The sequence below is a fragment of the Leiobunum rupestre genome, chromosome 4 (genome assembly GCF_980474605.1).
Source record: "Leiobunum rupestre chromosome 4, qqLeiRupe1.1.hap1, whole genome shotgun sequence".
Lineage (NCBI taxonomy): Eukaryota > Metazoa > Arthropoda > Arachnida > Opiliones > Sclerosomatidae > Leiobunum > Leiobunum rupestre.
This window is the reverse complement of record NC_143387.1, coordinates 62,904,338-62,928,517: the sequence shown is the minus strand read 5'-3', so window position 1 is coordinate 62,928,517 and position 24,180 is coordinate 62,904,338. Positions and strand designations below refer to the sequence as shown.

Genomic DNA, 24,180 nt, shown 5'->3' with positions numbered 1-24,180 from the left:
GGGGGGGGGGGCACGCCATTGGAAAAAAAGTAAAAAAATAAAAATATTTGTACGTACGACCATACGTTTCGGGGGGGGCATGTGCCCCCTGTGCCCCCCCTGTCTACGCCACCGGTATTATGTAGTTCATGCTCGGTTTTTTTATTATTATTATTTTTTGTATAGCATTATTTGAAATTCCCTCAAATATTTTTTGTTTGTTGCTATTCAGTTCCTTAGTCGGTTAGTATTGTATGTCACCAACTATATAGTTTGTAAACACCATGTTTGAATTGTAAGTATCTGCAATATTCGTTGTAAAGAAGTTAGGTTACTATAATCGTACCTAAAGTTGTAAGTAAGATAGGCTACTGTACCTGGACTAAAATATGCAAATTTTAATAAAAGTTATTCCTATTATATGACTTTATCTACAGTTTATTGTCAGTAGTTTTCAGTACTATTTGTAGTCATTCTCAGTATTTTGTAGATCATGCTTGGTTTTATTATTTTTATTATTTTTTTTGTACAGTAACATTTAAAATTCCCTCTCCTATATTTTTTCTCATCGACTGTGCTCCCATCTGGTGAGCAGCCTCGTTACAAAGAGGCTGTTACAAATGGTGTAAAAAAATCAGTTCAGCATGGAGACCTGGCGATTATTAACTTTCTTTGTGACATTTTAAAAATGGCGAAAATCAATTAATGTTAAGTTCCTACCTTTGTTTTGCCTAGTTTTTTAATTGGCTGTCATTAGATTTCGTCTGTTGTCAGTTTTTTCTATTTTCGTTTGTTATTTTGTAGCTGGTACTTTTTTTTTTTTTTTTAATTTTTCCTCTTATTTGTTCTGGTGCTAAGACCTTTTATGTAATTTTGGAGTGTGTGGTGCGAAGACCCCGCTGTCATAGGCACCAAATAAATATCTTTCTTATTTTGAAAAAAAAAGGCTGTATTTTTATATACAAGCCTTCAATAAAATCTTGAATCATGAAGTTTATTTATCTGGCACAGACTGGCAGTTCTTATTAGGAAAATGGCGAGTTCCAAACTTCCAACTTCCAAAAAAGAATCAAATAAAAAATGTCAAATCATTTAAAATCGAACTTTATTAGATTATGACTCAACCAAAGTTTTACTTTTTTAATTTCAAAAAAATTAAACCGAAATTTTCACACATTTGCGCATTTTTCATTTTTATATTATTGTGGGAACTTTTTTTACGGTCAAATTTCATATTGCTGTTAACCCAAGTTCATTTGAGTTTTGATAAGTATGGGAAATTTGAAATACCAAGCCACGGTATTGAAGAATTTCGTAAATTAGACATCAACCAAAATAAGAAACTTTCTTTAAACGAATGGCTTCCATATTATTATCAATGTAATAAGCATATAAAAGTAACTCACAATTATCCTACCTCAAATATCAATTTTATTCCAAAATCAATTGTAAGTGACTATACACCCACTTATTGTGTAAATAATAAAAGGAAACCAATTGAACTTTTATTTTAACAGAGTCAAAAAGATATAAGTGACTCCGAAGAGAGAGAAACGATATTGCTGCACTCTTATCTTTCCCCACTTAAGTTGGAATCAAGCCTCAAAGATTATTTAGATGAACATCAAGTACTATCATATTTCTTCAAATAAATATATTATCTAACATAATGTATATTTTTATTTAGAAAAACAAGAATCTATTTAAAGGTCTTTTAAATTGGACTGAACCATACTTAAAAGAGCAAACATTTTTTATTGAGGATTTCAAAGAGTTTTTACCTCATCAGCAAATTTCATGCGGGCAGACATGGTGGATAATACCACCTATAGCTGACGAAACAAGTGAACAGGCTTCAAGTTTTGTTTATACTGCCCAAAATCCTTCATTGTTTTTGGAAAAATTGTTTCAAATGTTTCATCCCAAACCCTTTTTATTATCTCGTTTTAAACCTCAAGGAATTTTGGCAGCTCTCGAAGCGGAAAATGAAGATATGATGCGTATTATTTTCAGGTAGATTATCCTGAAAATTAATTGCATACAACCAATACAAATTTGGGGTTTTCTTTTAAAACAATAGGGCCCATGTAGAATTCCAACTAGAAGAACCACCAAATTTTCCATTTTGGTTTACACCCTCGCAATTTAGAGGAAGCTTGACAATAGACCGAAAATTAACCAAAATCTACTCATTTGAAATGGAAGTACCTACAGAGCGGAATCTAAATATAGGTTTGTTACCCCTGTAAGAGTTTTGTCTTTCATTTTTCATCAAATTTGAATGACAACAGATATGGAATGGCTATACGGCCCAAATGATAAGGAAGATAGCGAAGTGGATTTAGGATTCACACCACTTATGAAAATTAATTTTACCTCATCTGTAAATGAAGGTCTACAAAATCCCAGTGCTAAAACACAAAAGTTAAATAACGAAGATACTGTTTGGTTATGCTTTGAAAAAACTAGTTGGGAAAATATTGAAAAAACAATGTACCCTTTTAAAAAAGTATGAAATTTATTTACTCTATTCTTATTTTAATTTAACAGCTCTTAAATTATAGGTGCCATATTATAACATATCTGAAGCTTTCCAAATAGCTAAGATGGAAAATAAACTTATTCATTCACTAGTGCTTTGGGGTTCATTAGATGATCAGTCGTGCTGAGGTTCGGGACGGACTATTAGGTATTTGTTCTGCGTTGTTTTGCTGTGGTATTTTACACTTGCTTTCATATTTAACCACCATAGTAAAGTTTGTATTCCCAGTCTGCTTTATAGTAATCCAACTAATTAAATCTATTTTAATTCTAAAAATAGGGAAAGTGCCCTAGGAAGTCCCAAAATTCAAGCTATTTTAAAAAGCTATTTTATTAGTACTTGGACTTTATATTCAGAGTTAAAAGTAATATTGTTATTAATATTTTTATGTACTATTTTTTGGGGATTGTAAAATTTTAACGCTTTTTTTTAAATAGAATTTTGAAAATACTAGCGATGAAAATACATGTCTATTTATTAACAAAAGCAAAGAGTTATATGCTTTTCCTGTGGAAATTTACACAGCTTATTCAAATGGAAGCATTATAGGTCACATTAACGCCAACATTTTGCTAGAGAAAATCGCAGATAGCTACAAGTATAGATTCATATTTAAATTTTTTTATAGTGCCATTATTTAAAAATTGTTTATTTTCAGTTTTCAAGACCCCATTGAAAAGTTATACCAAGAATTTCTTGAAAAAACCTTGGATATGGTTTCAAACTAAAATTTTACTTATTAAGTTCAAGTGCTATATCAGCCCTCAGACCATTTATATCCCATATGACTTCTAATGCCATGCTAAAAATATTCCTCAACTTAGGCCAGTGGATAAATTTTGGTGGTGCCATCGTTTGGCCATTAAGATGCTTTTTAAATATCTTTATCCATTAGAAAATATTTTATATTTTAAGTAAATATTAATTTAATAAGAACCCTCAAAGCTCTTGTAATAAAAAAAAAGACTAAACACTAATTTACGAAGCACCTCCAAAGCTTATAGAAACTTCCAACAGATTGCGCATCATCCATTTCTACTTGAGGCTATTTTTTGTATGGAAGCATATAGTAACATTACGTGGTCCATTGTATTCAAAGACTATATATACGCTTCGCTTACTACAGGCGTGTTCTATGGCTCAACTTGCATACCGATTGTGGCTCCATCTCGACGCTGGTCAAAATTTTCCCCTAGCTTGAGCTGTGTTACTAGTGGCGCCTCTAACCGCGGGTCAAAATATTACCCCAGCTTTTATAGTGCTACAGAGGTGTTAACAGGTTTTTCCTAATAACACGCCTGTCTAGTAAGCGAAGCGTATATATAGGCCGCGTTCAGTGACGCTCAACCGAGGAGAAATTGTTAATTAACCGTTGATCTCCGTTTGCAATCGTGACGTGACGCCACGTCTGTTGAACGCTTTTTTACGATTGTTGTAAATTTTATAAAATATCGTCTGTCGTGTCGTCTGCAACAAGCCTTCCCGCGTGCTGTAACGTCACGATTGCGTTTATCAACAAAATAACCGGCTCTTCCAGCCGCTTATATCGTCTTGGAGTAGATAAACATGGAGGGGAAAATTCCGTATCTCTAACGTTGAGTGTCTTCCCCCATCATTACTACCAAAGGACTACCATAATTCCTAGCAGTTTTGGTAGGGTCCTACGTTTCGGCGACACCTATATTCGAAAAAACGTATACTTATCGTCTGCTCGTATTCAAACTTGACAACAATAAAAGTTTGCTGCTTGAATTAAATTTTATGAATTATTATAGTTTTAATTAATTGCTGCTATTATAACAAAAGTTAGTTGTCTTTGCAATGAAAAAATACTGTTGTTTTCAAAACTGTAAAAGTGATTCAAGCTATTTTTCTCAGGTAATCCATATTTTCACGAAAAAAAGTACCCTTTGAAGGCTTTAATGCTCCTTTTATTTGTTTAGATAAAATACTATACGTATGATCTCCAAAGTTAAATCTTTTAAACGACATTTTAAAAAACAATCGCGAAAGAAATTCTATTATCACAGGCTTAACAGCTGATACTCATCGGAGCTACTCCAAGGCGATACGTACGCGCCCCTACCAAAACCGCAAGGGCTTCTGGGTACCGTACAGCCGTATAGATGACGCGCTCTAATTTCCTCTCCATGTTTATCTACTCCAAGATATCGTTGACTCTCCTTTTGCAAACGTGACGTCAACCCCGGAAGTGAAAAAAGTCGTACCGTTACCGTAGCGAATGCGCATTCAACGGTCCCACCGTTTGCTGTTACTGAACGCGGCCATAGTCTTTGATTGTATTGTATGTGGTCCATAGAAATCTCATAGGTAACTAGAATGCTGCCGCCTACGGCCGAGCTTGACGCCAGTTCGCCTTGAACCTTCAGCCAATGAGAGGACGTAGAGTGGTTCCGCCAAGGAGGATAATAATCCTCCTTGGATCCGCTACTATAGCGGGAGATAGGTGACGTCATTCTCTCTGGTGACATTAAATTCTTGGCAGAACCACTCTTTGAGCTCTGATTGGCTGAGATCTGGCTATCGTCTGCCACGGCGTTTGGCCCATTTGCCAGTTACACGGCAGCATTCTAGTTACCTATGAGATTTCTATGATGTGGTCTGTGAACAGAAATTGCTCTTATTCTTGTAACTACTATTTAATTATACATATTTAGTGCTTCCTTACAATGATTTTACAAGAATAAAACCATTAGGTCGGCTTGTAAATGATGGTTACAAAGGAAGTTATAAAATATTTAATAAATGTATTGTTACGCTGTTCCCAAATAGATGGAGCGAAGGCTTCTGTATTTTTAAATTTACCTTTTCTACTACAATTCGAGACCTAAAAGAGTCTAGGTGGGGTAACGTAGCGCCTATGCTCTAGTGTATGCTACAGACAAATTAAAGAGGCATAGTTACATTTTTTCAAAATATAAGCAAACGATAAAAAAATTATATTATAATGCCAATATCATAATTTATAAAGTCAAATTTACGAATAACGATTAGGAAAAGCTAATAGCGTCTGCTTTAGCCGTTACCATATGTAACATAATTACTCATAAGTATGCCACTGTACCTTTATTCCATTCAAAAATCTTCACTAACGGTTTGTTTCACCACGAACCAGTAAAAAGGTGGACTACGTTATATTTTAACCTTTTTATTCATCCTAGTAATTTTGGGAGTCACACTATTGGCTACTAACATAAATATTTAAGCCAATGGAAAACCTCTAAATTGAGAAGGAATTTTTTGCGTCGGAATTTTAGTCAGCCCAATGTGCTTTATTGTAATTTATAAACTCGCTCGGTTTGTGCGGATGAAGTTAAATAATGAGTAATTTAGAAAAATAAAAGGTTGGGGAAAATGACCCATAAGTGATCGCTTTCCGAAAATGGAACAAGTCGTCGAAGTGGGATATTCCAATTTCCACCAGCGTTATTAAAGGGGCTCCAGTTTGGTGGCAAAATGTGTGTAAAGTCAGTAAAGTGCGAAATTTACGGTTGACTCTGTCCGCCTCTGCCAAGGCCGAGTGAGGAGTTGGGGGGAATGAAAAGCATGCTCAATTTTCTTTTTTTTTGCCACCGAACTTTGGAGCCCCTTTAAAACCCATATCAAGCCTAGAAGAGTTAGGCCAAGGCTCAAAAGAATCTACAAAGTCTCCAACCTTATAGATACGCCAGAAAAGCTCAACCTGATAGGGATCCCTCACTCCCAACAGGGGAAGGCATAGGGGTCACAAAAAAACTGGTTTTGAAGCACACTGCCTCCCCCTGTTGTGAGTGATGGATCCCTTGAATTTCAACTATTTTTTCCAATAAACCTCCTTTTATTTGTCAATGCAAATTTATTTTAGAACGTAAGTCTCCGAGAACTTTATTAATTGGCAAATTAATTACATTAACAGAACTTAAAGGGGCTCCAAAGTTCGGTGGAAAAAAAAAAGAAAATTGAGCATGCTTTTCATTCCCCCCAACCGGGCCAACCCCTCACTCGGCCTTGGCAGAGCAGAGGCGGACAGAGTCAACCGTAAATTTCGCACTTTACTGACTTTACACACATTTTGCCACCGAACTTTGGAGCTCCTTTAACACTATAATTGTAGTTCATTTTAGCTCCTAAGCCTAGGTTGTTCAAACCGGTTTGTTTACAAAAAAAATGGCCGTCGGTTTATCAGACGTGGAGCTAATTGTTCGACCGCATAATCGGCATTTGAGATTCGATGACGTCAAATATTGCGTAAGGTACAGATGACGCAATATCTGTGAAACAAACCCTTAGTGAAGAAATAGAGCTAGTGGCATACTTTTGAGTAATTATGTTACATATGCCGTTACCTATATAGGTCAGTGTTTCCAATATTCAAGACTCGAGAATCCCACAGCTCCGTGCAAAAAACTACCCAATAGCCACAACCCCTTCCATTCGTGAGACCAATGAAATAATATTTTTTATATAGATTTTCCGTCGGAAAAGTGCTATTGACCTTCGAAAATTCCTCAAAAACTGGAAAATCCCAAGACCTTCCTTTGAATTTGTAAAAAATCTCTTTATCCCATTTCTCAAAAATCGCAGGATATGGGATTTTTTCCCACGATTTGGCAACGCTGATTTAGGCTTCAATGGCGAACTAAAGGGGGCGTAGCAATAGCATTGAGTTGGGAATAATACTATCATTCCCAACTCAATGAGCAATAGTTTTCGGTCGCGAACTTTATAGCTGAAAACTATTCGTGAGTTCTGAACCGTTAAGAGAACGGCTTAGGACTAAGCTGTGACGTCACGCAAAAGTTCTGGATAGTTCAGAACTTTTGGACGAATAGTTGTGATTCGTACGATTTGACGTACGCAGCCCGATGTGCAGACGAATTTTAGAGATTTCAACCTTGGGTACGTTCAGCAGCAGTCAACGGAAAAAAACCCGATGGATTTGATATTTTCCATCGATGAGCTTTTTCGTCACAATGACGTCGTAAGTTGCTGAACGCTTTTATTCAGTCATCGGTGTTTTTTAAAATGGCGTAGCTTTTATAGTAGTTTTACGTCAGTAATGACGTCAGTCATCGGAAAAACCGACTCTTCCAGCCGATGACTTCGGTGAGTAACCGATGACTATCGTGACGTCAAAACCGGAAACGCGAAAAAGCGTACAGTAGGAAACCGATGTCACCGATTAGTAATCGGTGAGTCCGATGAGCTCTGCTGAACGTAGCCCTAGAGTTCCGGCCAGTACTTGCTCTTGAGCAGGTACCATTTAGAACGGTTCCGAACGGTTCAACAAGAGGTTCTTGTCTGCGAATAGTTTGCATTTGGGCAGTTCTAGAATTTGTTTTTGCCGAATAGTGCGCATGGGGACTGGTTGAACGGTTCAGAACTCACGAATAGTTTTCAGCTACTTATTTAGCCTAGTTCCGGAACCGGAAAACAACGTCTGCTTTAAATATATGACGTGTCTCAAGCACTGAATTTTCGAGGACGAGAATGTGATTATTATTTATTTAAAAAATATAGATATTTGGTTAGCCTATTATCGTAATTAACATATTCAAATACAGTATTATTATTATAAGAAACAACGGATATTAAAGTTTTAATAGTTTAATTTTAACAAAGTTCGGTAGAAAGATAGTTATAAAACATTGAAGCCAAGTCTTAGCTGTGTTTCAAAAAATCAATATGCCTAATAGAAAAAATGGGCAACTTCTTGCACGCGTAAATTTTCCTCCATATGCTGTTCACACAATATCAGAAAGGCACTTTTTAGTCGCTGGTGGTGGTGGACAAGCGAACACTGGAATTAAAAACATTATTGTAAGTATAAATTAATGCTAACACCTAAAACTACGGTTTTGCAATGCTATTTTTACATAATTTTTCTAAGGAAATCTATGAATTAGTTCATGAAGGAAAACATTGCAGAGCTAAGTCAGTACTGCACTATGACACGGGAAAGCATGTTATAATGAACTGCTCTGTAATACACAATGGGAAACATTTCGTGATGGCGGCTGGAATTGGTGGAAGTTGTCAAATTTATCAAATGAAATATAAGATTCTCAAGGATGGGGATGACATACCTGAAACAAATATCTCAGGAGGTAAATGTGAAATAATTATTCTCACCTTCTTCAAGAAGATAGTAAATTATATAATCAATCTCTAGGAAATAAAGCTGAAACTCAAAATTTGAGACGACGAGGCTCTAAAGCGAGAACAGAGGAGAACAGTTCCAATCATTCGGAGCCATTACATTCCGCTAGTCAAAATGGTGCAAGTGCCGAAGCAAATGGAAGCTCTTCCATTCCACAAATTGGATTCGATATTCAACCTATAGAAATGATTCAAACTGACTTCAACAACAATGAAGATCCCTTCCAAAAAATTGTACGATTCACGGTGGATAATTCAGTTATGATTACAGCTGGCTCAGATGGATTTATTCGCACCTGGAAGGTACGTTTTTGGTCTCGAATTTGGTTTAAAGAAGAACATTTAAATTTTATATATTATATTTTTATTAGTATCCAGATTTTTCAAAACTTTACGAAATTCCAGCTCACAAAAATGAGGTTGATGACTTAGATATTAGTCCATCGGGGAATAAGGTATAATTGAATGAGAATACTCGCAATTTCTAGTATATTCATAAAAATAATGAAACAATGAATAGATTGCCAGTTGTTCACGAGATGGCCACGCTTACATTTGGAATTTATTAGATGGCCGTAAAGTGTGTGAACTAGAATTTATGTTGCCCAATAACAATGAAATATATAATTTTAGAAGTTGCAGGTGCGGTATTGTTAAAGGTTTTTAATTTAATATTGTTTATCTCTTAATCTAAATATGTATTTTCAGATATGGCATTGTGGAAGGTGATAAAAATAATTATCGTCTTTTTACAACATTGATACCAAAGATTAGAAAGAAGCCTCTACTTCCTTGTTACATCGTTAAATGGGATACCCAGAAACATGTTGTGGAAAAAGTGGTATCATCTGGAACTGACATGCTTTCAGCCTTGGCTGTGAGTGAGGATGGAAGATTTTTGGGACTTGGTACTTTAAATGGCACCGTAGATATCTACATTGCATTTAGTCTTCAAGTAATTAACATCTTCTTACAGTTACATTTAAAAATCCTCAATTTTCATTTTATTTTGGCACAGCGGTTATACCACCTTCCAAATGCACACAGTTTCTTTGTAACTGGTGTTGAATTCCTAAAATCATCGGACGAAACTAAACGTATAACTGGAGATCAGGATGTATCTCTGATTAGCGTGTCTGTTGACAATCACATCAGCATTCATCATGTCCCAAAACCTGGTAAATATGATGTGCAAGAAAAATAGGATTGCTTTTATCAGTTACTAATGCCAAAGTTTGTATTTTGTAGGTACTACTAGTCTCGTTGGGATAGTTGTATTTTTTGTGATATTTCTTTTGTTAATATATATATTATTAGACTTTTTAAATTTATAATTAGATATATTTTGCTGTATAGGACGAACTTTGTTTTCAAATTAAGACTTCCCTCTCAAATTTTATTCTATTTATACCACACAAATCATTGTATTATAAGGTTTTTAATTGAGTAACATCAATTGTCACATGTTTTGCCAGGGTGGAATAAAACTGTTTTTCGTTATTAACAACGCTTCACTGACGGCTTGACTTATGGGATGCGTAAAACTCCTCCAAAAATGAACCATGATATTTATTTATCTGGAAAGTAGTTTTAGGCCTTTTGTGGTAGCCTTGTCTAAGAGATTTAGTTTTAGCTTGAACTTTGAAATTTTTAGGCAATGTTGGTAAGACTCTGACAATGTGGCCACGTTTCTTGTGGGTCGCCAATTTGAAAATTATTTCGCCGACGCATACTATTGACGCGACAGTCAATCCTATAGCAAGAATTTGGAATTTAACTTTAAAGGTCGCAAAATGAGATGCTTGATATGATTCCTCATCTTCTATATGAAAGCAGGGGTGTTTCTCGAAACTCATAGCTGGGTCCAAACTTCGCATTGAATCACTCTCCAACATTCTTCTTATCCTATAAATTGGCTAAAATAAATTTTAAGGGATTGTGATAAAAATTCCCACAAAATCTTTAGAAAAAAGGGAAGAATTTCATGTAGCTGTTCTACAGGTGACTGAATGTAGCAATGGTTCCCAATTTTCAACAAGCTTCCATACACTAGTAAGAGCTGACAGAGTTCTCAGCAGCTAGCGACTTAATGATTTCTATGCCCATTGGAAAAATAGACGATCATTGAAGAAGTTGGCGTCAACTGAAAAGTTTGTGTTATTCGTAGCCTGCCCGTGGGTGTGGCTTGTTTTCGTTGCCACGGTAACGCGTACAGGCTGGCCATGACATTAAGACGCCCATGGAAATCACGCGATTATTTTGCAGGATCGTGTGGCCTTTGGCCTCGTGATCTGTGATGTGAAATACATGTCATGGCGGCCGTTGTAATTCGGCGTATGCCTAGGACGCTACGAGCAAGCTACGAATAGTAATTTTGATTATGCTACTTATGATATTACTAAGCTAACTTCAACACTGCAAAAAAAGTTTTAGCAGTCACAAAATTTTGTGACCCGGGATAAAAAGTAGAAAAGCCCGATGGCGTAGTTATTAAAATTGGGAAGCGTTGCTACCTTTAGTCAATTGAATCAGTCATACAAATAGTACCATTTCTTTTCCCCTAAAATTCAAACGATTCTGTGGCCCTTTAAGCGGGGAGATCCCACGCTCAAGTTTTCCATCCACCCCATCACCTTAGATTTGGGATCGAAGGTACCTTACATTTTATTGGCCGCTAACACAATTTTTTTGGGAAGCGTTTTCCGGAAAGCTATCACTTTGGACATATGTCGAAAAGGCATTGTTATTTTTAGCAAGCATTTCTTGGTAACGCTGTACCGTTCCCTTATTATTGTGGCCAAGGTCAGAGCGCTACTGATCACGTATAGTTTTTGATTCTCAACCTCGGTTAGTAGTTGATGGTCTTTTAAAATCGTTGACAGAACTCTTTCGTATTTTGATGAGTTTTTGTTCCTCCTGTTAATAATTTCTTGGTAGGCTTGGTGTTTATTTTTCTGCAAAAGAAAACAGATAATTTAGACCTAAAATCCTAAAAATTATCAGCAGTACAAATTTGATTAAGTTTAAACTTGGGTTGATATAATAATAATCAGCTAGGCTAGGCAGCTAGCGATTTTTAATACCACTAATTCAGGTGGCCGGGTTCAATTGCTTATGAGGTTGGTGGCAAGTCCTTCATGCCAAGCGAGCCAATAGCTCCCTACTTTCACTATAAGCGTTAACCTCGACTAGTTTTTATATAAAGGGGAAACCCCTCTTAGCAGTGGGAAGAGAAATTCCAAATTCTACGCAGGAGCAGTTCCGAGTTTTTACCCAGTGCCTCAAGTTGGGATCGAACCCGGCTAATTTTTCTGCGAGGCGAAAAGCCGCGAAAGTGCTACACTCCGCCAATCCACGTATAATTGTTATTTTTTAATATAATAAGCTAATTGGTATCAAAGGGCTTTGTAGTTAAGTTACAATAGGGCAAACGTGGTATATTCACTTCTACATGAATATCTAACCGCATTTGGCAGTCTGACCACTATATAGGTCAAATTTGGGCGGGCCATCATTGTAGCAACGATAGTATTGTTCAGCGGCTTAAGGTAATTTGGTTTCGGCCTTTCGGGTATATAAATCTATAGTGCATTCCAAGACTAAGCTCTAAATTATATTTTGTAAGATTTTAATATGGATCATTTCGATTCCACAATCATAAGTTAAAAAAATATTATTGTTACACGCCTTAATTTTTTTTGTGAAAATGAACAAATTTCGTACTTGTACAATTATTTTTCTAAGAAATACAAGCAATTTTCTTCGTTGGTTAACGAGCGAAATCCCGGGAACATGTCATAGAGTGCAAAGTGTTTTTCAGCCTACGTGTTTGTCACTTTTACCATAAGTGTATCATATTTAACATAAGTGTGACACTTCCTATTCTTACTGAGAGGTATTCACAAGACAGACTGCATTACGGGCTTCGCTACCGTTTTGCGTCCGCTTGCTAACGCGTCACGCGTAGCCTTTGACAGCACCTCACTAGGGGTGATTTTCTTCTTGTGATGACGTCACTCCGTTACTAGCTCTTAGTAAAATTTTCCCCAAAGTGACAAACTTATGGAACCATATTATAGACTAAGGCTTTCACGTGTCTCCTCATTGGCCTAAAAACGCCCAGAAAGCTACTACCCATCGTTGATCCACAGTATAGAAAAGCCATGTGCACACTATCGCTTGAAACTAGTTTTCGTGGCGAGTTTCTTTCAATTTCGTTGGCCAAAACTGGCATTCAAACTGACTTAAACTGGGTTTAATAGCATGGCTAAAGGGTATTCATAGAGTTAGAAATTAATACATTAATGCGTGCCTCGGACCCATAGACAAATAACAGATTTATACGCGGTACAATTAGCCACTCCAAAAATCGCTAAGACTAGAAAAAAACAAATTCCGATTCATCTTAACACTTATGCATCAGACCTCTTGAGAAACTAATCATAGTTCAGCCACTAAGGTATTAACTTTATCCTCCTTTCCCTGACCCTTCTGCCTATCTCGACGACCAAATGCTCCGCAAAGTTGAAGTGATATGCGTGAATGCGCATTTGATAGTAAAGTTTAATAAACTATGGCAATAAATATGACCAAGTTTCAAAACGTTGCCAAACGAAATAACTTTAGGTCGCGGAACATTACCATCGTTACAAAAATAGAGCCTGGCCATGTCTGACCAGATATTGATGGTATAAATTAATATATTCATGTTGCTCGTAACGTGTTGTCAATGCTTTTTTCCTTTAATGTTTTACTTACTTCAACGTATCTGGTAGTTGCGGAATCTTTAATGAGGATAGGGTTCACGTTGGGGTATTTCAGTATATCTTCTATTTGGTTAATAAATTCGCCAGGATTGGAGACGGATAGATTTGAAATCAGAATAGAAGCGTAAACGGTTAAATAGAAAAACGTTGACAAGTCCCAGACAGTTTGAAGTAGTTTTCCAGACCAGGTAGAAGGTTTATACCACATACCTAATTGAAAGAAATGGTTCTTTACGCGCGAAAGCGACATTAATGTATTCAATTCTACCATGCATATCGAACTATATCTTAATATTCTCTATCACCTTGAACTAGGATGGGTGGTGCATTTCTGCGTTTAAGTCAATCTCGAGACAAGCGTTTACCATTAACTCGATCCACAAAACGTTGTCGGTATTCTGCGTTTTAACCGGCGAACAAAATTACGTTTAATTCTTTACCAGAATAGGTGTACTACTACAAAATCAAATGATAATCATAAATAATGGAAATTAATAATATATTAATATTATTATTTATTTTTTCAATCAAAAAGAAAAAAAATTACTTTAAGCCTTGGCGATAAAAGTGGCCAAATTAGATGTGGCCAACATATAAAGCCTCACCCATAACCGCGACCGAGGGCAGACTACCTAAAGCATTTAGATATTCATGGTAGATGTGAATTCAAACCGTGTAGAACTGACTATTTCCCATTAACGCTGGCAGCAAAGACCAGAAATTCAAAGCGGCCAGTTTTTCTTTTAGTAAAAACACGGCAATTCTGCCAAAAACTGTCAAGATGGCCATACTAAATAACATTCCAAACAGAGTCTAAAATACGATATGGTATTAATGTATTTATATATTTAAACCGTAATTAAGTCTTAGGCCTCAACCTTGTTTGCTAGTTCGGTAATGAAAGATTCCATCTGGTGATTTAGTTGATGTCCGACCAGAAGGTTGGAGGTTGAGATGGCCAGAGGAATCGATAAGGTGGCGGCTTCTAATCTGTCCTTGGACATGCTTAGTGGCGCTATGCATATATCCGCTTCCTAAGTACATACCTAAAAGTTAGAAACATCCTGGTCATAAAGGCCTTGCGAGTATCTTACTTCTCTCTGAATCATTCCTAGAACTCCTGTCCACGCGCCGTTTTTCTTCTTGCCCCACGTTCTTTCCGGACACAGCATTAGAGTGTAGCTACAAGTGAATCATTATTACCAGAAAACCATGTGTATACACTTGGAATGTCTAAGACTTCATGACCACCATCGTGATGTGAATTCACCAGAAGAAACGGGTGGGGCTTAAACTTCGACGAATCATAAGTTATATGTTATACATGTATTAAACAATAGTGTGTCCGTTCACTATCTTCCCAGTAGCGCCGCCAGCGGTAGGCACAAGTAGGCACGTGCCTACGTTGAAAAATTTTGGGCCTACATTTAAAGAACTATAGACCTACTTTTGGCCTCCAATTTACGAAAAATAGCCTAAAATGCTGCTCCAATATAGTCGCGGTTAGGGAATTACTCGGACTAGTTCAAGCGATCTATAATTTCCAAAGCAATTCAGTTATTAGGATAATTTTGATAATTCTCAAAAAGAGCTGGGCTACGAAATAGTTCTTAAAATGCCGCAAAGCTGCGACACTAGGTGGTGGAGCAAAAAAAAAAGGTCTTCATTACTTCAGAAGTAGATTTGATTCTGTTCTATTAGCATTGGAGAACTTGGTAGAAAATGGTAAGCCCGAAGAAGCTGCCAAGTGTCGAGGGTACATATTGCAATTACAAAACTTGACTAACTTGATTTTGATTACGGCTTTAGATGAAATATTAGGTATTACCAACTCCTTGTCGGAATATTTACAAAGTTCGAAAGTCGTTCTAACTGAAGCTATCGCTATTTGCAAAGCTACCATAACTACCTTAGAGGAAGTAAGGAACCCCGAAAAATTCGACTTAATTTGGGACGAAGCTTCGAAGTTAGCAGAATCCGTTTTATCAGGGTTCCCGATCGCAACACTGCACCTTTAGCTTCAAGAAAACGAAAAATAATCCCTAATCAAAGACTAAAGCATAGTGTGGTAACGTGTACAACAGGCAACCGAGACACTGAAGCAAAGACCTTAAATGAACAGTTGAGATCAACTTACTACCAAATAATCGATAAATTTATATCGGAAATGAAAAACCGATTTTTAGAAAATAATAGCCTAATTAAAGGAATAACTGCGTCTGACCCCGACTCGGAAAACTTTCTCGTAGAAAATGACGTCCTAGCTACCCACTGCCAAAATATACACTCGCTTTAATTTCGACCTAGATTCATTGAAAGGTCAAACTAAAATAGCCAGAAATTTAATAAAATCGAAAAATCTGAAAAGCGTAACAGACTGTTATCACTATCTAATGACGATGGAAGGTGGCTTTCCCGACTTAGTTCAGTACTAGAAAGTTGCTCTGCGTATTCCCGTGGCCAATACTATTTATGAAAGGAGTTTCAGTTCCTTGAATAGAATTGAAACGCGTCTACGGACAACAATGCGAGAGGATAGACTTTCCAACCTGGCCACATTATCCATTAATCGAGATTTATCGAATCATTTAAAAGAACATTCGATGTTAGTGGTTGATGAATTTGAGAAGAGCTCTAATCGTCATTCATTGAGTAAAACGACTTTAATATTTAAAATAAGGCATTATTGGAATTGGGGATATTGGATATCTAAATGTTGGGGAACAAGTGAAAAAATTAATTTAATTTTAGCTTCACATAATTTTGCAATAAGAAACACGGTGAACTCTAAACGGAAAGTTTAGTTAGAAGAAAAAACGTGAAATTATCGATTGAAATTATTGCGTAGAGGGGGGGCCTCTAAATTCATCGGTGCCTACTTGGGAAAAAATCCTGGCGGCGCTACTGTATCTTCCATGTGTTAAGTTTCTATAATGACCGCACATTTTTGATTTTCAGGCTAAATCATTAGGGTTAATCAAGAATTCCCGGTTTTTTGTACACACGCGACTAAACGTAACATCGGTTCCCAATTTTCATTGGTATAAATCCTCCAGCAACCCAAAGTAATGGAGTTTTTCTTTGAGATGCTCCTATTGCTCCTGGAGTACTTCAAAAGTCGATGTATGTCCCATTGTGTTATGGTTTAAGAAATTATATTTTCGCAAACTGTCAACAGAAAATCACCCCAGAAATACTGCTCTTTAAAATATATTGTCGCTCTCGTGTGATTCGAGTGGGAGTTGAGCCCAAAGAATAACGGCATAAATTAATCAAAACAGCACGAAAAACCTAGGCTTAAATTCTTTAATTTCATAGACCCGGGAAAAGGAACAAAATGAAATAATTCACAGCCAAGGAAATTTCAAACCTTTCTTACGTTTAATCGCTTCTCTTTATAAACATATGGGTCTTTGACCTAATTCATGCCCTTTACCTATACATGTAGTCGTCATCAAGGATTAAGGACTAGGCCTACTAGGCACAGGCCTATGGGACCCCACCAACAGAAGGCCCCCCACTGATGAAATCAATGGATTTTTCACTGATTTCGCTACATTGTACCCTCCTAGATTTCAGGCGGGGTTAAAATAAATGTATTTGCACCCATCCAAATTGACCTTCCAAAAACTTCATAAATGACACATTATATATAAATAATATAATTATGTAAGTTAAGAAAGTGATTTAATTAAACACGGAATTAGAATTTCTATTAGCCAAAAACTGATCTACTGTGGTGAAAATCACTAGCAAATATGGACAAATTTAGAAAAACAAACCAAAAACCGAAATCATCCGCGTTTTTGGATAAAAAACGTTATTTTCTTGGAGAGTTGTGGGCTGCCCGCATTTATCCTTCTGTACCCCACCAAATATTTTCCTTCCGCCGCCACTAGGTATGATGCCAATTCTAAGTCACACCACACAGCAATCAGTAATTATTTCGGGGAATTGACACACTTAAGGAACATAACCTTAAGAAAAAATGGGTAACGCTCACTCGTAAATTGAACTTACCGTAAAATGGATTTAAGAAACTATTATACTCTTCTCACACTGACAAGGAGAGTACCCGAGATGTTTATTGCCAATTTTGTTCGAAGTCGGGCGTAATGTAGACCTACATGTATATGAGGTATGAAATTTCTCAAAAGGAGACGTTGCACTACCCATTCGATTTGCCATGTCAACCGAAAATGCTTTGACCACTTAAAACCAAAAATCTCCAATTAAAAAAGCATGGGATTTTTCCGGTTTTATAGGATCCTACCTACGAAAATTTAAAAAAAAATTGAAAATCACTAAATGGCTAATTTGGAAAACCTCTAGGTAAATTTCATCAAGTTAGGGTAAATTGGAACATTTTTGGGGCAAAATTGCAACAATTTTTGTGTAAAATAAGGAAATAATCTTATTTTAGTTTTAAGTGGTCTCCTTTTGGGAAATGTCATACCTCATATAGGTCTACAATACGCCCGACTTTGAACAAAATCGGAAATAAACACCTCGGGTACTCTCCCTGTGAGCATCTCGGAGAATTATAACTTTCTAATGATCTATTTCCGAGTAAATATGTGTATTTTTATGGTTAAAAACGAGCCAATGATAGAAACATCTATTCGAACCAAGCCTTAATCCAAAATAGTCGCCGAGTTTAACGTAAACCGAGGTAATCTATCGACAGTAAGCCACCGCAGTCTTCCTTAGACATTCCAAGATAATGTGTTTACATAGTTAGTTCCCTAGTATAATGGAAACGTAAGCCTGTACAAAGCGCGACATCACTCCAGAATACCCTGGGAAGATGGAATAAATAATGAAATTACTTGAGGTTGAACTTGGCCATCAGGTTCTTCAAAAAAGAATGCATGTAACCTTTGAAAGACAGTTTCTCCCCATCGGTGTTAAGAAACACGAAAGGTTCCGCCTGTCAAAGAAAACGTTTACAGCACTCTCCTTAGGTAGATAGATTTCTTGAATAATTACAGAATCAATTAGAATTCGCAGTCCCCGAGAAATATTCATTGCATTTCGATAAGATTTAATTCAAGCTTTTGCACTGGTACAAGTAACCAATTACTTACGTAAGCTAAGTAAGCTCTCGCTATGACAAATTTCACACGCGCACCAAACCGCTTCTTAGAAAAGGAAAAATAATAAAAGTGTGTATACAAACCAAGCTATTTAGTTTATTGGGTGCATAAATGAAAGGTTGATTTCGCACTGGACAGAAATTAATCGCCGTAGAGCGCGAAACGTATTCCGTATTTTTTTCGGCCGATTGTGAAACCATTGTTTTCAAACGCCCAAATCGTGTTTAGATGTAATTAAATATAATTATATATATCGGTAATTTTAACACCATCTGGTCGTTTACCCATAATATTATTTACCTTGTTATAAAATTTCGATTGCATTCAGTTACGCTAATAATATAAGCCAACACGAAGCCGAGAAATGAAAAATTCGACTTTACCCTCTCAATAAGAACTCGCAGATGATCAGAAGTGAAATTCATTTAAAAAAAAATATGAGTCGATTGAAAAAAAATATATTTTTGGAAATTGAGAACAAAATGTCTGCGTACGCGAACCGAAACACATTTGACGCTCTTATGAAACGAGAAAAACTTATTCTTTAGCGAAAAACGATATCGCTTAAGTTTAAGCGCTGACGTGTTAAGTCCATTAAAGGTTGTGAGCAATATGGCAATGCCTCTCATTTCGACGCCGAAAGTAGAAAGTACTTATACCAATTTAGTCTTAAGGATATACTGGTTCCCGCCTATTGAACTGTGTCGTTACCTTTTACGTTAAATCCATAAGGATTTGTATGTACTATTTTTACCTGACGTGTAGCCGTAGACGTTGTACGACCTAAAGGCTGATTTTGCACTAGAAATAAACACCTCAACGCAAAACGTTATTAGGCCTAACTGGGATTTTTTGCGTCAACGCTCAATTTCTTAATGCCTAACTAAAATAAAATTTTTAAGAAAAACGAACTTAATATAAGAATGTATGTAGATTTCAAGGCGAAATTATATTGGGATAAGTTCTCGTTATGTGACATTATTTACCATTATAACCCTTAAGACCGGTTTTCAATAGGGTAAGAACGACAGTTAGCGTTGGCACAGAAATATTTTACTACAGGGATTTCTCAACACTCACCGTCCGAGCCGTTTTGGCCAAAACAACATAAATTTCTTAAATTAAGTTCGATTTCATCCGAAATTATATTTTAGTTAGGCATTGCCATTTCAGAGCAATGTTTATAGTTGTATTAAAAAATTTCACTTTTAAGTGATTTCTACAATCGTCACTGTCTTAAATTTGTTTGCTCTGTTAATGCAAGGATCCTATATGTTAGAAGGATAGGTAGCCCTCCGTCCAGCCCGAGTTTTCAAAACGCCGGCCGCGCCGTCGATATTAAGAGAGCCTCTAAACGTGGGACGTTTTGTTTCTATTCCCTCTAGGACAAATTTTGGCGGTGCTTCCTCCATGTTTTGTCCTTGACGGAATCTAAAGACGGATTCTCTATCGCGCATGACCCACCGACGGCGCTGCCATTTTTCGTCCCTCGCCTCATATCCTTCTAACATATAGGATCCTTGGTTAATGATTTCTCTCGATATTCTTAACACAATGCGAGATTGTGTGTACTCAAATGTCTGTGACATCTTGTTTATTTTAGCAACTGCACGCGTGTGCGAAACGCTACAGTATAAATTATCGTTAAGTTATCCTAACTTTGAAAAGAAACATTGAAATCTTGCTTAGGGCGTGCAAAAACAAATGGAATTTATTAGAAAATCGTTTAGAACGAAGAAAATACATTAATAACGTTGATCAATAAACTGAAGTCGTCACTATAGCGACAATTACGAAAGCGGTGGCCAAAAGGGCGTCTGATATATCGGTACATGACCAACCGTTGATTATCGTTAATGCTCCCTTGAAATTATTCGAGATGGCCGTCAAATGCACTCGAGACGATATCTTCCCGTAGTTCTTTAAGATAACGAGCGAAGAATTGTAGATGATGCCGATGATTGTCGCTACGACCATTCCAGTTGAGATGTGCATAACTGAAATGCGTTTATTTATATTAGATAGTTGTATTGGATACTATTTTGAGAAGATTTTTAGCGCTGCTACCAATCCAATGCCGGATTAAGGACTAGGCCTACGGGCACCCACCACTGATGAAGTCCATGGATTTTTCACTGATTCGGTTTAAGAGAAAAACATATCAGGCTTGTTGCTTTATTATTTGAAAAATCATTATTCTCGTGACATCAGCACATCTCATTGGTTCCCTAAAGCTGACGTCTTTCGACGCGATTGATGTACAGACCGGTGACGTGTTTCCTCCCCCTTCTAGTACCGGGGCAAAACTAGACCATGATACCCACGGATCGCGCAAAATAGTCATTAAACTCATTATCCCGACAGTAGAAATAAATGCATTCTCGTCAGTGTGTCAGTTACCTCTTTTCCGCTTATTAAATTATTTTGAGCCATTTCTAGAATAACCACACATTTTTGGTGGATATTATACTAAATCATTAGGCCTTTAATTTTAAATCGATTTAAAGTCATGGCGTTATAATTATACTATTAAAATAATAAAGAGTCAGGATACTTCGTGACTAAAAGTTTTAAAATTTATGTGCAATAGAATAAAAAACCATTACATTTTCTATCCATTTTTAACCTAATCTTTAAACTACCCCAACTTTTAATTTCTAACGGATTCAATTTACCTCTATTTTTTTATCAACACTGATTCTTTGAAATTTCGTTTGTACCAAATTATTTATTTTTTTAAAATTTCCGAGTTTTCCCACATTATTTTATGATCATTATTTTTACTCAAATGATACGTTAGGCCATTTTCTAATTCTCTTTTTTTAACTTTATCTTTATGTTCGTCTAATCTTTTTTTAAATCGTCTCTTAGTTTGCCCAACATAATTCTGATTACAACTACACGGCACTTTATAAATTTTTCCAGTTTCTTTTTATTTTTCTGTCTTTGGCTTATTTTTTAATAAAATTGTTCCTAAATTCCTGAAATTATTATTTACCAAGCTTATTTTATGCCTAGCAAAGTGACGACTCGTTTTTTTTTACATATTCCTATAATGTATGGTAAAACTAGTTTTGGTTTTTCTCTTATTTCATTATTATTTTCCTTTTTAGCCAACGGGTCGTTTTTCACCATATTTGCATCAAATATACTTTTTATACAATTTCGTGAATAATTACAATTCTCTAGCTGTTTTAACATAATTTTTTTATCTTTAACGGGGTCATCAATTTTATATTTAAGACTTTTTACTAAACCTATTTTTATTCCATTCGGGTGCGCAGAACCATAATTTAGGAATTTTTTAGTATGTGTAGGCTTTTGATAAATTTCAGTCATAATTTTACTGTTATTTCTATTTAATCTTAAATCTAAAAATCCTGACTCTTTATTATTTTAATAGTATAATCATTAGACCTTATTAACGTGTGCTCTTTGCCTCGTCGACACAGCGAGCGCGTGAGAGTAGCCTAATAGGCTGAGTAAAAGTATAAGCTCAATCTGGGGGCAGCCTGTAATTGATAGACCGATAAACGCGTCCTTTTGCCCTAGAGCTTGAAATAGAGGATAAACCGAATTTACACTTACAAGGAGACATCCCGATGTGTAACCCACCGATTTTGTTCAAAGTCGGGGGATTGGTAGACCTTCATGTAACTTGAAAAATCCTAAAGGGAATTTATTCAATGGGCAACCGTTTTGCCATGGCAACGAAAAAGGTTTTTGAACAACAACAAATTTAAATTTTCCCGTTGAATAGAAAATAGAAAAAATAGATATAAATTGACAAAAAAACATCAAAAATGATCAACTTTTGATCAATTTAAGGTCGAAATCCCATGTTATTTTCAATGGAAAAATTTAATATTTTGTGTTGTCAAAAACATTTTTCGTTGCCATGGCAAAACGGTTGCCCATTGAATAAATTCCCTTTAGGATTTTTCAAGTTACATGAAGGTCTACCAATCCCCCGAGTTTGAACAAAATCGGTGGGTTTAACTTCGGGATGTCTCCTTGTTAGCTGCAGACGTTCTTTCCCGGTTGAGTGTAAACATCTAGCCCCTTTAACACGAGCCAAAACAATTTTCAGATTAGTCACGTGATTTTGATCTGGTGCTTGATAATCTTGCGGAACGCTATTTTTTAGATAAGTGCTAGATGAAGTCTTTTGGGTCTAGGTGAAGTGGACGCTTGGCAACTTGTCGCCGGGTAGGTCGTCGACGGCCTAATCGTCGCCTAGGTGAATTCGTCATCGGAAAACTCGTCGTCGGTCATTTAGTCGCTTACAAATAGGTCATTTCGTCGCACTTTAAAAATATTAATATTTACATTTCATTTTTTTAAACAGCCTAAAGTACAATTTATTTTTTAAACGGCTTATATAAAGAAAATACAATTTTTTTACCGCAAAGATGGATTTTAATTCTGAAGAGACAAGTGTACGCATATTTGAAATCGCCGCGTTATCAGCCATGAAAACCATTTTTCCGGAAGCGGAACTTCAAGGATGTTTCTTCCATCTTACTCAATGTATCCAAAGAAAGGTACAAAGTCAAGGGTTACAAGCAAAATAAAACAACGACAAAGATTTTGCTAAATTGGTGAACTTTAAACTATTTTCACAGTATATAGTACGTCATAATTGTTTTACTAGGTGCGACAGTTACCAGCTTTAGCGTTTTTACCAGTTGGCGAAGTTCCTGACGCGTTTGAGGATTTGGTTCTTAAATTCCCACCGGAAGCGGAGAGTTTAGCTATGTACTTCGAAGACACATTTTTAGGAAGCCATCTTAAAAGTTCGAGACGTAAAGCCTTATTTCCGTTGGAACTCTGAGTGTGCACGAGCGAGTTCTTCGCGGTTTGCCTAGAACTAATAATCAAGCAGAGGATTGGCACCGTGGCTAAATGAATTTTATATGGGTACGCGACGAATTGACCTATTTGTAAGCGACTAGGCCTAAATGACCGGCGACGAATAGTCCGACGACGACTTGTCCAGCGACCAGTTGCCCGGCGACCAATTGACCGGTTCCCAAGTCTTTTATTGGCCCATCCACTGAGGAAGCAGTGCCAAGGTGTAGAATTTTATTTTAGGCCACCTATTTTCCTTTCTAGCTGCGCTTATCTTTTGGGGCATGACGTCAATTCTACGCCATTTCCCGCTTATCTATCAGTAATTTACTACTTTCTGACACACTTAGGAAACGTAATTATCGACTTAAGGTTATCCGCGTAAAAGACAATCTTACTTCTATATTTGTAATCGAGGTCCACGTAGTTGCTGGCGAACCCGACGACCATGAAGGTACCCAAGGAAGCGAAAGCTAGCGTCATTCGGTATAAAGCCCAGATATTCTGACGGTTGCCATCTGGGGAATCTTTGGCGTCCTTGATGACTGGCCCAAATTGAGCCACCGCGAGAATCAATCCGCAGACAAGCATGGTAGAGAATCCCAGTTTCCTCGTAGCGTGATGCACTTTGATTTTCAAGGTGACTTCGAAGACTTTGGAATCGGTAAGAACCGGGCTGTTAGGCAATAATTCCCGATAACTGTCCAGTAACTTCACTTTGGAGTACAAAAGCTGGTAAATACCTGATTCCCTGAAAAGGTAGTAAAATAAATTATACTTTAAATCA

The 24,180-nt window shown here is 36.6% G+C and overlaps 4 protein-coding genes across 7 annotated transcripts; 2 read left to right on the top strand and 2 right to left on the bottom strand.

Moving 5' to 3' along the window:
• Positions 1-1,067: 1,067 nt before the first annotated feature.
• On the top strand, positions 1,068-3,397 carry LOC149948697 (selenoprotein N-like). Of its 4 annotated transcripts, XM_090172400.1 has the most exons (10): positions 1,068-1,427; positions 1,497-1,607; positions 1,667-1,823; positions 1,938-1,992; positions 2,060-2,211; positions 2,271-2,488; positions 2,544-2,668; positions 2,801-2,885; positions 2,959-3,119; positions 3,180-3,397. In XM_090172400.1, exons 1-7 carry the CDS (start codon positions 1,095-1,097, stop codon positions 2,646-2,648), a joined length of 1,131 nt encoding a protein of 376 aa, XP_090028526.1. In that variant the 5' UTR covers positions 1,068-1,094; the 3' UTR covers positions 2,649-2,668; positions 2,801-2,885; positions 2,959-3,119; positions 3,180-3,397. The 4 variants fall into 4 exon arrangements, with proteins under 4 accessions (XP_090028526.1, XP_090028524.1, XP_090028525.1 ...); XM_090172398.1 differs by having other exon boundaries at positions 1,667-1,992; XM_090172401.1 differs by having other exon boundaries at positions 1,190-1,278; positions 1,667-1,992.
• Positions 3,398-7,972: 4,575 nt separating this feature from the next.
• Positions 7,973-10,187, top strand: LOC149948696 (guanine nucleotide-exchange factor SEC12-like). The gene is made up of 8 exons (XM_090173810.1): positions 7,973-8,341; positions 8,412-8,628; positions 8,694-8,983; positions 9,052-9,135; positions 9,201-9,322; positions 9,389-9,635; positions 9,699-9,858; positions 9,929-10,187. Exons 1-8 carry the CDS (start codon positions 8,207-8,209, stop codon positions 10,012-10,014), a joined length of 1,341 nt encoding a protein of 446 aa, XP_090029936.1. The 5' UTR covers positions 7,973-8,206; the 3' UTR covers positions 10,015-10,187.
• Positions 10,144-11,457, bottom strand: LOC149948695 (uncharacterized). The gene is made up of 2 exons (XM_090173811.1): positions 11,342-11,457; positions 10,144-10,585 (listed from the first exon to the last, which is right to left on the bottom strand). Exons 1-2 carry the CDS (start codon positions 11,419-11,421, stop codon positions 10,192-10,194), a joined length of 474 nt encoding a protein of 157 aa, XP_090029937.1. The 5' UTR covers positions 11,422-11,457; the 3' UTR covers positions 10,144-10,191.
• Positions 11,458-13,384: 1,927 nt separating this feature from the next.
• Positions 13,385-18,564, bottom strand: LOC149948694 (putative glutamate receptor). The gene is made up of 6 exons (XM_090171132.1): positions 18,436-18,564; positions 18,276-18,376; positions 14,541-14,628; positions 14,325-14,480; positions 14,133-14,259; positions 13,385-13,656 (listed from the first exon to the last, which is right to left on the bottom strand). Exons 1-6 carry the CDS (start codon positions 18,472-18,474, stop codon positions 13,385-13,387), a joined length of 783 nt encoding a protein of 260 aa, XP_090027258.1. The 5' UTR covers positions 18,475-18,564.
• Between the last annotated feature and the right edge of the window lie 5,616 nt (positions 18,565-24,180).